The sequence below is a fragment of the Aspergillus piperis genome (genome assembly GCF_003184755.1).
Source record: "Aspergillus piperis CBS 112811 unplaced genomic scaffold BO85scaffold_2, whole genome shotgun sequence".
Classification (NCBI taxonomy): Eukaryota; Fungi; Ascomycota; class Eurotiomycetes; order Eurotiales; family Aspergillaceae; genus Aspergillus; species Aspergillus piperis.
In genome coordinates, this window is record NW_020291592.1 from 219,241 (window position 1) to 232,342 (window position 13,102).

At 50.4% G+C, this 13,102-nt stretch overlaps 4 protein-coding genes across 4 annotated transcripts; 3 read left to right on the plus strand and 1 right to left on the minus strand.

The window, feature by feature from the left end:
* Positions 1-588: 588 nt before the first annotated feature.
* BO85DRAFT_445001 (WD repeat PLAP family protein) lies at positions 589-3,469 on the plus strand. Its single transcript, XM_025659162.1, has 3 exons — positions 589-812; positions 902-1,355; positions 1,426-3,469. Exons 1-3 carry the CDS (start codon positions 765-767, stop codon positions 3,273-3,275), a joined length of 2,352 nt encoding a protein of 783 aa, XP_025519483.1. The 5' UTR covers positions 589-764; the 3' UTR covers positions 3,276-3,469.
* Positions 3,170-4,844, minus strand: BO85DRAFT_388380 (NADHX epimerase). Its single transcript, XM_025656710.1, has 5 exons — positions 4,637-4,844; positions 4,457-4,565; positions 4,333-4,398; positions 4,171-4,265; positions 3,170-4,011 (listed from the first exon to the last, which is right to left on the minus strand). Exons 1-5 carry the CDS (start codon positions 4,718-4,720, stop codon positions 3,580-3,582), a joined length of 786 nt encoding a protein of 261 aa, XP_025519484.1. The 5' UTR covers positions 4,721-4,844; the 3' UTR covers positions 3,170-3,579.
* A 209-nt stretch (positions 4,845-5,053) lies between these two features.
* BO85DRAFT_363235 (mitochondrial 37S ribosomal protein bS16m) lies at positions 5,054-5,480 on the plus strand (the record flags this gene model as incomplete). Its single annotated transcript, XM_025655653.1, has 2 exons — positions 5,054-5,130; positions 5,246-5,480. 2 exons carry the CDS (start codon positions 5,054-5,056, stop codon positions 5,478-5,480), a joined length of 312 nt encoding a protein of 103 aa, XP_025519485.1.
* A 5,192-nt stretch (positions 5,481-10,672) lies between these two features.
* BO85DRAFT_363945 (RNA binding protein) lies at positions 10,673-12,502 on the plus strand (the record flags this gene model as incomplete). The annotated part of the gene is made up of 1 exon (XM_025655677.1): positions 10,673-12,502. The coding sequence occupies one exon, from the start codon at positions 10,673-10,675 to the stop codon at positions 12,500-12,502; it is 1,830 nt and encodes a 609-aa protein (XP_025519486.1).
* Positions 12,503-13,102: the final 600 nt, after the last annotated feature.

Here is a 13,102-nt window from a genome sequence, read left to right on the forward strand (position 1 = left end):
GCCGGGCCGTTAGCCGCCCTAAGCCTATCGGGGACTAGTGTCAAACAGCACGTGAGGGGTAACTGTCCCTAATCTGTTCCCAAATAGGCAATCTGGATGCATTCATGGACTTCGATAGTTTGATACTACAACGACGCGCGGATGTGTGTTGAATCCAGAACAATGACATTTAGACTTCTGCACGTGCATCGAGCCTATTGGTATTGCACTACTAACATGCGATGTGGTCCCTGAGTGAGGAGGGCCATTTCAGCGCATCTTCGTAAGAAATCGTGGTATGGAATTCAGGATGGAAATCAGCATTTGTTCCTTATGAAAACCCAATGCAAACTAAGACTAGTAGTGAATGCAGAATGGCCACTAGTCGCGTACCCAATCAAGCCAGGGTATAGCTCCATTCCTAATGCGATAATACTAACTAGCTAATAGTTAGTTACTTAGTAACATGGCTTATCAAGACTTGGATTCTAGCAACTTCTTCCCGGCGAATACACTGGCGAGCCACCGCCCACGTGATTGCCCCAGATGGTCCCATGGCCCTCCCTTTAGTCTCTAAGCAGCAGCTCCTCAGGTACTCCAGGTCAACTAGTACTACTAAGCAGGAACTCCCCCCCCTCCCTCTCTTCCCAAAGGTGCCTTGAAACCCTCCCGGCCATCTTTGGTGCCTCCATTTCATCCTTTTGGCTCTTGCCAGTTCCCCCTCTTCATCCTCAACCCCTTCTACTGGGATCTATATTTCCCTAATTCTCTCCACTGGTCTATGTATGCCTGAGTTCAAGATCTCCGCTTCTCTGGAGGGCCACGGCGATGATGTAAGAACGTCCCGGCTGTTAACGCTGGCCACCTTTCACCTTCCAACCCTCCATTGTCGCCCACTGACGCCTCTTTCTCTCATTCTCAGGTTCGCGCCGTGGCCTTTCCGAATCCCAATGCTATATTCTCGGCGTCCCGAGATGCAACAGTCCGACTCTGGAAACTAGTCTCTACCCCACCTCCGGCATATGACTACACCATCACCTCTCACGGCCAGGCCTTCATCAACGCTTTGGCATACTACCCACCTACCCCCCAGTTTCCTGATGGACTTGTCCTCTCCGGTGGTCAAGACACTATCATTGAAGCCAGACAACCAGGCAAAGCTGCCGATGATAACGCGGATGCTATGCTCTTGGGCCATACACATAATGTCTGTGCGCTGGATGTGTCACATGATGGCGGATGGGTAGTCAGTGGAAGCTGGGACTCGACAGCTAGGCTATGGAAGGTGGGTAAATGGGAAACCGATGTCGTGCTGGAGGGTCATCAAGGAAGTGTTTGGACGGTGCTTGCTTATGACAAGGATACTGTCATCACAGGTAAGCGCGCGCCGTACCCCTGCATATATGACGGATGGACCATTCCATGCATATGCTAACAACTCTCCAGGCTGCGCGGATAAAATGATACGAATTTTCAACACCTCCGGCACTCTGCTGAGAACGATCAAAGATTCCCAGGACGTTGTGAGAGCTCTTTGCAAGGTTCCCGCCTCCAACCCCACTGGCGCACACTTTGCTTCGGCGAGCAACGATGGAGTGATTCGTCTCTTTACCATACAAGGCCAACTCGTCGGGGAAGTGCATGGCCACGAGAGCTTTATTTATTCGCTGGCCGCTTTGCCCTCGGGTGAGTTGGTCAGTTCTGGAGAAGATCGAACGGTGAGGATCTGGGATGGTACGCAGTGCGTACAGACGATCACGCACCCTGCGATCTCTGTCTGGAGCGTTGCGGTATGCAAGGAGACCGGCGACATTGCCACAGGAGCCAGTGACCGCATCACACGCGTGTTTAGCAGAAGCCAGGAACGCGTGGCAAGCGCAGAAGTAGTACAACAGTTCGAAAAGACTGTCAAGGAGTCGGCAATTCCGGAGCAGCAGGTTGGTAAGATCAACAAAGATCAGCTTCCGGGTACGGAATTTCTCAGGCAGAAATCGGGAACCAAGGACGGGCAGGTGCAGATGATCCGTGAGGACGATGGTAGCGTTACTGCTCACACTTGGTCAGCGGCATCACGGGAATGGGTTGCAGTTGGTACGGTAGTTGATTCCGCTGCCAGCAGTGGAAGGAAAACGGAGTATCTGGGTCAAGACTACGACTATGTCTTCGACGTTGACGTGGAAGACGGCAAGCCTCCCCTCAAATTGCCATACAACGTCTCTCAAAACCCGTACGAGGCTGCGACCAAGTTCATCCAGGACAACGAACTGTCGATGAACTACCTTGATCAAGTCGCTCAGTTCATCGTTCAAAATACGCAAGGTGCAACACTTGGGCAGACCTCACAGGGTCCGACGCCTGCGGGGGCCGATCCTTGGGGTCAAGAGAGGCGTTATCGTCCCGAAGATGCGCAGTCACCTCCTGCTCCGGAGGCTCGACCGAAGGTCCTTCCGCAAAAGACCTATCTTTCCATCAAATCTGCCAACCTCAAATTGATCGCCAAGAAGTTGCAAGAGCTGAACCAACACGTTATATCCTCCGGATCGAAAGAGTTGTCGCTCAGCCCTTCGGAGTTGGAGACGGTGGCAACCCTGTGTGGTCAGTTGGAATCTTCAAATGTCGAGCAGTCTCCGGCAGTGGAGGCTGGTGTTGTTTTATTATACAAGGTTGCAACCGTCTGGCCTGTCGCAAGCAGACTGCCGGGTCTTGATCTTCTCCGTTTGTCCGCCGCTGCCACTCCCGTGACTGCCACGGCCGATTACGATGGCAAGGATCTCATCTCAGGCATCCAGTCTAGTGGGGTGTTTGACTCACCATTCAATGTTAATAATGCGATGCTGTCAATACGCATGCTCGCCAACCTTTTCGAAACGGACGCGGGACGTGACCTTGCCACTAGCAGGTTTGAGCAAATCCTGAGCGGCGTCAAGTCTGCTTTAACCAATAGTTGGACGACGCCGAACCGAAATCTCACCATTGCCATTACAACCCTCTACATCAACTTTGCCGTTTACCTCACCTCTGCGGGCAGAGAATCGATGCCTGAGTCATCGGAACAGGCTCTGGTCCTTCTTAGCGAGCTAACGACAATGATTACCGGTGAAAAGGATTCTGAAGCAGTCTACCGCGGTCTTGTGGCTCTAGGAACTTTGGTCAAGGGACTAGGGGAAGAAGTCAGGACTGCGGCCAAGGAAGTGTACGATGTTGGAGATGTTTTGAAGACGATTTCAAGCTCGGGCCTTGGTAAAGAACCAAGAATCAAGGGTATCATAGGCGAGATTAGGGAGTCGTTATCATGAAGGTATAGCATGTTAAGGCCCGGGTCTTAAGACGTCTCATACCTCATGGAGCGTCTGTGTTCTGCTTCACTACTGCTGTCTATAGCACGTATACATCTCTAGTTCACGATAGCGATACACACTACACTGCATGAATTCCATTTGGACATATTCTCAAGATATTCATCGCTAATATTAGGTGTCCCATAGCACTATGCATATGATGTAACAACAATGTAAACTCATAATTATTCTGACCTTCATCTACTATGTACCTAAGCCTTGCACATAGGCCATTTGATTCATCATTTACCCACTCCAGCGCTCAAAGCTTTCCCTCAGCATCCACCCCCACCTCGACAATCTGCTCGATACCTGGATACTCCGGCAGATCCAATTTATACTTATCCGCAATACTCTTCGTCAGAAACCGTCCACCCAGGAAATGCCGTCCCTTATAATACTTCACGCACGGCTTCGGCGCAGTCAGACTGATGAGCGCCTCCGGCATGAACTTCGATCCCGGGCCTTCCTTGGGTGGCCCGCTCTCAATGTCCCAGGAACTGGGCGCATCGACGCTCAAAACGGGGATACTGGCTGTTTCGATTTGGGAGATGATGGTTGGGAAGGGTTCGCGGAGAGGTCCGCCGAATGAGAAGCCGAAGATGGCGTCGACGAGGAAGTCGGCGGATTTGATGGCAACGGGGAGGTCGGAGATGAATGGGACGGAGAGGTTCTCGAGTTGCGTTTTGAGGCGCTGTATTGTTTGAGGAGGTTAGTAGGCTGGGGTGTGTGGCTGCAGAGTAATGTGTGTAGCATATATATATATATATATATATATATGTTTGCAGGGTGGGCGTCCCAACTTCATGTTTCGGGTCATGTCAATGACATGTGGGGCGTGCTGGGAGCTTACCTGGTAAAGCTCGTTCTTGCCCTGCTTTGGATAGTAAACTGAGGGCTTGTACCCATAGTGAGCTAGATGGCGTGCGGCTACTAGGCCATCGCCGCCTGAGAGGAGGTTAGAATCGTTGTTTGTTCTATGTCTGATAGAAATGAAGGGTCGTTTAAGGCCTACCATTATTTCCCGGGCCACAGATAACCAAGACATCCTTACCCGAGCTTGGTGGATGAATGCGGTAGACTGGTATGTCAGAGTGCCTGGTTCTACACAGTGTTGCTGGAAGGTGTCGCATTCTCACCGGCTTGAGAGACAGAGAGGCCCGCTAGTTCCATTAACTGGTCCAATGACCAGCCACCTATCTCCATGAGGTCTTTATCGAGAGATGCGGCATCTTTTGAGGAGATGGCCTGTTTGGAATATTCCTCGTGAGCCTGAGGTACTCTTCCTCTTGAGCGGAAATAGTGAAGTTATTGCACACCTTCAACGACATCTTGGCGGATCTACTATAGTACCGAAATAATGCGGGGATAGGGTTCCGCCTGGGAAGTGCGGCACGGAACATACAATGGTGCCTTTTAAGTGCAAGGTTGAGCGTGAAGAGTATGCAGCAGCACTCCGATATACTCAATGCAATGGATAAGTGTAGAAAATATTGCTAGGAGGAGCGATTTCTTCAAAGTGGTGTGAATTGCCATTGCATCATTGTTATCGGGCCCTCCCCACTGACCGACGCTAATCCGAATTCCGCAGTCTCGGCCCGATAGATCTCCCGACCAGGCTGGAAACTGCCGCGGAGTCGGAGACTCTGGCCTGCTTGAGCTTGATCAAGTTGCTCTTTTGCTGTGCAGTCGCTCCTCTTAATTTCTCCTTCCAATTGCAGAAATTACCCGTCAAGATGGTCGTTCGCATTCGCCTCTCCCGCTTTGGAAACCGGCACCAGCCGTTCTACAACATCGTTGTTGCCCAGGCACGGTAGGTAAATTTTTTATGGATCCCGGGGATCAGTATATCGCGTTCCGCGAGCGATTCATTTGGGGGTTTCTAAGAGGAGTATGAGATCCAATGCTAATGGGGATATATTCTACAGGTCGGCTCGCGACTCAAAACCTCTTGAAGTTATCGGTACCTTCAACCCTATTCCGCAGCGCCCTACGAACCTGTCCGAGAAGGAGGCCCGCACCGCCAAAGCATACAAGGAGATTTCGCTTGATCGATCTCGAGCCAAGTACTGGATTGGTGTTGGCGCACAGCCCAGTGATGGCGTTTGGAAGTTACTAAACCTCGTACGTTGCCTGCCACTGTATAACAAGCATGTCCGCTAGTAGGAAGGGGATATGGACCTGGGTTACGACATTGATTGCCTAATATTCGGTATCTACTACAGGCCGGGATTGTGAAAGAAAGCAAGAATGTGAAAAACTGAGGCGTGGATATCTTGTTCACTTCGACATCTGTATACTTGCACGGTGCACTCACCTTCGAGCTTCCGTTGCTCGGATAGGGCGAGGCGAATACTGTCATTTTTCGGGGACGTTGGTGAGGGCTTTTCCGGAGTGGAAGAACTTTTTCTTTTCTTTTCTTTTTTCAATATCATGCTACTGGCATTTTTCATGGCGTTTACTGAGAGCTATTCTCCTGGAATTGATTTATGGGTCGAGAATTTATGTACATTATGTGAGTCGATTACGTGCTGCCTGAGGCCTCTGTGCTTGTGTGATATACAATATACGTTTTATCAGGCCTCTGTTCCCCCTTTGTTTCGGTATAAGCATTCCAACGTGCAGCCAGATACCTCAACCTAGGTATGGCGATTATGACTGGCAGGGATGAGGTTTCCGCGCTGCATGAGCAGGCATAGATTCCTTGAGCCTGCCAAAATAATGCTAAGGCCACCTCCGGGATCAGGCAGGGTTTCCATCTGCGAGGCGGACACAGAGGCAGAGGAAGAGTGCCGGCAACATCTCTATGCTACGTTTGTGTTGAAACTTCCAGATGCAGTCTGGTAAATCTATAGAGACCCGAATACACATCGTTGATGTGTTCCTTTATGCTGAGCAACAGCGGGCTCAATACGATTGAATCATTCATTATCTTGCTGAGTTAATAAGGACAGGGGGGAGCAGAAAGTCCCGAGCGACTCCGTACTTTGTGCATCACTGCATGGCTGCTCCCTTGCGCTCAAGGCTGGCAGGTGACCATGCAGGCATCACCACTTGGCTTTTCCGTTAGATCAGCACTGTCATGAAGCAACGCCCAGATCGCCCAATCCGAGCCAACCACACCTGCGACAATGAAAGGGCGTTTGATCCTTGATGCACGTCTTCAGTTTCGGTGAATAAGAATGTGATGAGAGATTCAGAATACCCAGACAGAAGGAAAGTAGATGAAACTTAAAGAGGTGTGTGTACTTTAGGTACTACTATCTATCGCGTCTTATCAGTCTAACTTACATCCACGTATCAGAACGAGGAGTCCAACTTGGACAAATGAAAATCCCACCCTTCTCGCAAATCTGGCGTATGAATTACCTAACCTGCATATAGGCATCTAGGTGAAATAGCGCGTTGCTGGCATCTAGTCCTATGCTCCTGCTATGATATCTGTAAATCCCGAGTCATCGGTGCCACTCCCTAGCCGTCATCCATCCCGGGATGAGCGGCAACCTGGTGCACGGAGACATGGTACTCCGCAAACACTAGGGAGAAGTAAACATGAGGGGGAGAAAAAAAATATGACCATGCCTTGGTCTTCCTAACTACTAGATACCCGTTCATTCCCGGCACCCACTGGACACCTGAAAGGATTCCCGTTCCCCTCTCTCTCATTGTCCCAAATCCCAATCATTGCCCGCGCAATGAGGGTCAGTCATGGACCAATCCCGTTCTGCGGGCAAGGCACAGAACGCACCAGTCCCGAGTCCAGACGTCCGACGGACCGTGATGATTGGCTGTCGTAGGGAATTTCAGGTGGGAAGATCAGCGTCAGAGTTTGTCCTTCCCATGGATCTCTAGCAGCCACACCACCAGGGCCCGCCTCTCCCACTCATCCCTCTTTGAGGTACATGATGGTACCTATCGACGCTCATGTGGGCTCATATTAGCTCTTGTATGGGGAGGTCTCGTCTCAGCTGGACGTAAGCGTTTTGCCTGGGCTGATCAATATTGTGATTGGTTGACTGGCTTGTTTTGAAGCCAGAAAACATCCAGGAAGGACATCCTGGTTTGGTTCTGACTATCCAATACCCAGGATAACTGACTAGCTTGCTATGCGCGCTAATCGCTATTTGTGCAGAGAATAAGAATGAGTCTTGATTTCAGCAGAAGAGAAGGTGGTAAGCATTTGCGCCTATGAATCTGCCACCGATTTTGTCATAGTGATGATGAGTCTTGTTATTTTATTTTTCCTTCATACGGTCAGCTGAGAGCATCGCCTATACATTCCGTCCATGGTCCATGGTGCCGAGGCAGTCACTCAATGAGCCTTTTGAGGGCAAAGCAATCCGGAGGTTCATCATCATGTACCCAGAGACAAACACATTGGGGCGAAGAAAAACATTGTGCTCTAGACGACTAAATCTGTAGCCTTACACCTAAGTACGAGTCTGGACTTTAATTCGAACGGTAATTGTGGGCTTTGGAGTGGATCGCTCGATTCTGTTTGATTATGTGCAGTAAGCTAGGAAGGCTTCGGGCTGTAAGGCAGGATGGCTCTTCGACATCCATGGGTATGCTCCGCGGGGTGGCTTTTGTGTCGTACAGAGCGATAACCCCCCCGTGATCAGGTGGATGGGGTAAATAGGGTTCCTATAAACACGGTTGGGATGATTTTGCCTTTATCACACGGGAAAGGTCTTCGTCATATATTTCGGGGGAGGGGCATGAGTCAAGAGGAAGACTACGACTCATGGTAGTATTCGAGGTAGGACTGGGAGGTGAAGAGGAAGGCTACAGTATAGCCCCATAAGTGCAGGCATGAGATGATGGCCAACTAACTGTATGAGGATTTATGCGAGAACCCCACCAGCGACTGGGGGGGAATAGTAATCGATTCTCAGCCGTTTGAGCTGACTGGTACAATCGGATAGATGCGTAGGTTGGTAGATGCTAGCTGGATCTGGATCTTCATGACTACTGTAGGTTCTTGACGTCGATGTTGTTGTTCATCTTTATTGCTGTCCGCACCCTTGTGGTTCGATCCATAATATATAAGTGATAGTTGTTACTATCTAGACTAAATGTCCCAACCATGAGTTTCCATAAGAAGCCCTAAATTTGAATGAAAGTATCATAACTATGGCCTCGGCAATTGAACTTATGCGGATTGGTGAATCTCTGCCTTTGAGAGAGGGCTCCTTCTGCCCTATTTGCCACGCGCCCTGGGGCGTTCAGGACACGCACCTGTGATGTCGCATCCGGATGCTTGTTCCCTCCTTTGTTTCGGTTGTTTGCGTGAAGGACTGCCGCAATCGGGTGGTCTTCCTGGATGGTCTGGATGCGAAGATAATCCCCAATGACACCTAGATAGAAACAGGTGAATTCATCGTTCGACAACAGCGAAACCATGTGAATTTGAATCTAACTAAACAGAAGTTGGTTGAATCGATCGATGCATGGATGAAGAACAACTTTCCAGGCACACACGGCCACCGGACAGATCCAAAGCACGCCAAAGCAAGCATCAGCACGGGATCGGCTGGCACTCCATTGATAGCGCGTCGTGTCATCTTAAACTGCCGGGTCGCGCTTCAGCTGCAAGCGCTCGTTGGACGGCGCATCTTAGTCACTTTTTTCCTTTTTGGACCCGTTCTAGTTCGGGGATTAGTCGACAGGCCTTCAAGGGACTCCCGACTGGCCATCGCTTCATGGAACGGAGCCAGTCTCGATCCGTGGACCAGACCAGACGAGACAGAAGACGGTCGGTCGGCCGTCCTCAGTCAACTTGCTTTCTCTCTCTGTCCCTCTCTCTCTGACGCTTTGGTTTCCTTCCCTCTTTCGCCCCCTTCAACTTTACTCGGTTTCCTAGTATTCTTCCCACCCCCCTAAAAGTCCAAAAGGACCGGCCAGTCCACTCCCTAAATGTAAAAAAGGACCGTTCCGGAACTTGACGTTCATTCATCTTTTTCTTCACCTTTTGATTAGTTAATAGTAGTATTTTATATTATTATTTTAATTATTCTTTATTATTTTTATTTTTATTCGCATTAATAGTATTATTCTGTCTACGCAGTACTACCAGATAACTACTCCTACGTACTTACTACTATCTACTCCATAGATACACTACTACCCATTTCGCCGGATCCTTTCTCACCATTTCCAGTTTCAGTTCCTACGGTTCCTTACGCCGATTGTACGGCAGCCTTTCCTCTTCCTCTTCCTCTTTCTTCTTCTCATTCCCTTTTCCATCTCCCTCTCTCCCCCCATCTTCATCGTCATCATCGTCATCATCTATCCATTCCATACATTCATCCACCTAAGAAATCGATAGATCGATTTCTTTCTTCATTGATTACTACAGTCAAAAACATCCCGATCCCATTTGATTAACGGATTCGCGGGTACTACTACAACAAAACCATTTGGACATTGATTTAATTGATTACATTGAGTCCTCTACCACTAAATAACTACTACTGCACTACACCACGAACTAAACCACTGCCACCACGCATTCTACCAACGACTGCCTACGGCACTTACTTAACGCGCCTCCCCCTCCCTCTTTCTTCCCACCACCCACTCATTCCCTTCCCACCACTCACTCACTCACTAAACCCACTAATACTACTTACTACTTGACTTGCTACCAATCTCTCTCCCCCCCTCCTCCCTCCCTCCCTCCTCCTCCTCCCCCCCAAAACTCAACCCAATCTAACTTTATCCTTCCCCCGAACGGTCTTCTTGGTCGCCGTCCTTCCCTTCCTCTCTTTCTTCCTTCCTCTTCCCTTCTTCCTCACCCACCCTCCCCCAACTTTCTCCTCCTACTCCCCCCCCAATCCTTCGCCATCTTCCCTTTCCGTTCCCGTTCGCGTCTTCCATCCTCCCCTATTCTACCTCCACCTCTACCTTCCCAACTTCTGCCTGTACCATTTACATTTTATTTCTGAGTCGCATAATCATTCCTTTTGCATTTGATTATCAATTCATTTTTCCTTCTTCCCTTCCCATCGTGTGTGGCCTACTTCTTGTCTCTCCCTCGGACACTCGGTCCGTCGCATCCTTACCTCCTTAAACACGCATACCGCGAGTTCAATTGCGCGTGTTGATCCATCGCACTTTTGCTTCCTCCCAACGAGATTGCGTCAGAATTCTGATCCTATAATCTGGTTGATTTACCATTTTACATTATCGACTTGTTCCTGACACTCTTCTGGCTGAGCCCCTCCAGCCTCTGTCCCATCTGTCATCCGGTTGCCTCCCGCACTCCCTTACCTTCTTGGAGGAGCCCGTGCTCCCGTCCGCTCGTGGGGTTAATCGATCGAGTCAGACGCTTTTAGAATTTCGGTCCGTGAGGCATGAGTGGCAGTTCGAATCAGTCAACCCGTACGAGTCCAGGCTCCTACAGCACTACTCAGCGCACGCCCTCGGTCTCTTCGGGCGCGTCGCCTACCCACCAGCCGCTTTCGGCCTCTCAAGCGCCCGCGACGGCCCAGAATGCGATGTCGACCGACGTGTACAATACGCCCGCATCGCAGGCACCAACTTCGTTAGGTCCTTCGTTTACATACCCTTTCTCCCCGATCGGCCCCTCTTCCACTTTTGACAACGTTTCCTCATCTGCTATGCGTCTGGGCGACTCGGATCGGTCGGCGCAGGGCCTGAATGGCTTTATCCGACCGACAAATGGAACAGGTGGCGGCGCGATCCTTATGCGCAAACTCCCGCGCAACACCAGTCGCGATGCTCTGCGCAGCATGCTACTCTTTGCCAAAGATTTTGTGGATGCCGACTTTGTGCCTTCCGACGCTCCGGAGGACAACGGATACTTGTGTGCGGTCGCGCGCTTCAGCACCCTGGCTGCTGCGGAAGAAGCACGAGCACTTCTCGACGGCAAACCGAATTCGAAGAACGACGCCACCATGATTGTGGAAATGTTTTACGGCTCAGTTGGTTCCTCCTTGGTGCCCAGACGAAACACGATTGACCACACCGCGACTCGGGGCTTACTAGGACATGTTAATGGAGGTTTACCGCGACAGTCGTCGCGCTTCAACGGGACTTTCCAGACCTTGGAGAAGTTGAACGCGACCACTGCTACCTCTGGTGATGCCCTGCCCCCATCTGAACCTGGCTCCCGTCTCCACAGTCTCTTCTCCCCCCAGTCCCCGATCGGCAACGGCGTTCCCGAGCTCCCGCGAGTCAGTGGCAAATCGATGATTGATCAGGATATCGATGAAGATACTGGAGAGTTGCTTAAGGATCCCGTGGGCTATGCCGAAAACGGGCATTCGTCTTCTGTCTCTGTCCCTCGACGTTCCACGAACCCTCAGATTCTGGGTAACCAGTTTGCCAACATGTCTTTGGCTGGCAATCTCAATTCTCCTCCACTACCGAATTACAACCAAGGAGGAAACGCGCACGTCGGCGTTCCAAACCCTCCATCGACCTTTCCCCAACCGATGAACAATAACATCGGGACGGGCCATGTGTTCCCTTATGGTAATCCGCATGTACCTCGCCATAGTCTCCCTGCAGCCAACCCGAACGACATGAACCCTCCATGCAATACATTATACGTGGGGAACTTACCCCCCGATACCTCAGAGGAAGAGCTGAAGGCTCTGTTCTCTAAGCAGCGTGGATACAAGCGTTTGTGCTTCCGAAACAAACAGAATGGGCCGATGTGCTTCGTGGAATTTGACGACGTGGGCACCGCTGGCAAAGCCCTGAACGAGTTGTATGGCGTGAAGTTATCCAACAGCATCAAGACCGGCATCCGTCTAAGCTTCTCGAAAAACCCCCTCGGGGTCCGATCAGGACAGCCCGGCTCCATGAGCGCGTCTAATACCATGGCCTCTCAAGGTGGTGTGCCTGGGGGTAGTAGTCTCGGTGGAATGCATAACCACATGTTTTCGACGGTCAGTGGACCGCCACCGGGCCTGTCTGCGCCTCCAGGCTTGGTCCCTCCCGTGGCAGTTAGGAGCAACGGCGCCATGCATCCCTCCGGGAGTCCAAATGCACCATTGCCCAACAACGGTACTTTCAATGCCAATTCGGGACTTGGAATTCGGACAAATCCGATGAACGCAATGGTGTCCCCGCCACCTCAGCTCACCGGCGGAGCTTCGGGACCCAATGTGGGTGGCTACAATTCCTACTACCCGGATTATATGATGGGTCGGTAGGAAGGTGCACGTTTCTGTGGAGATAATGTCCGACATGCTTGATGATCACTGGGCTACCTGGCGCATTGGGGATTGTTATTGTTTCTATTTCATGAGCTAGATCAGCATTTGGAGGCTCGCCTTCCTCCTGGGAGTAAGGACCACGGGGCTCTCGCTTTTTCAGCTTTGCTTTCTGTGATTGTATTCCATTCGTTTGCTGTGCACTCCGATAGCATGGGATCAGGGGCGCTGTTACTATACATGTTGTGTTTGTTGTTGTTGTTTTTTTTTTTTTTTTTTTTTTTCTTTTCTTGGGTGGGGAGACATTGCATTTGTGCGCGTATGGGTTTCTCTTTAATACGTCCAGGAGCCCGTGTGGATTTTCATTGCCAACTTCGCTTGTTTCACTTGCCCTGTCGTCATGTTTGCACTACCTTCATACCCTGTGCCGTGTTGTTGCGTTATCTATTCAGATGTTTTCCTAATAGTTGCTTTCTCTGCCTTTCCTTCCTATGAGAGGGGAGGCTTCGATTGCCTGTCCGTTCTTCTCCATTCTTCTGTGCGTGCTATTGTCTACATGTGGGAAATTGCCGATCGTTTTTGCTTGATTAAACCTTTCAG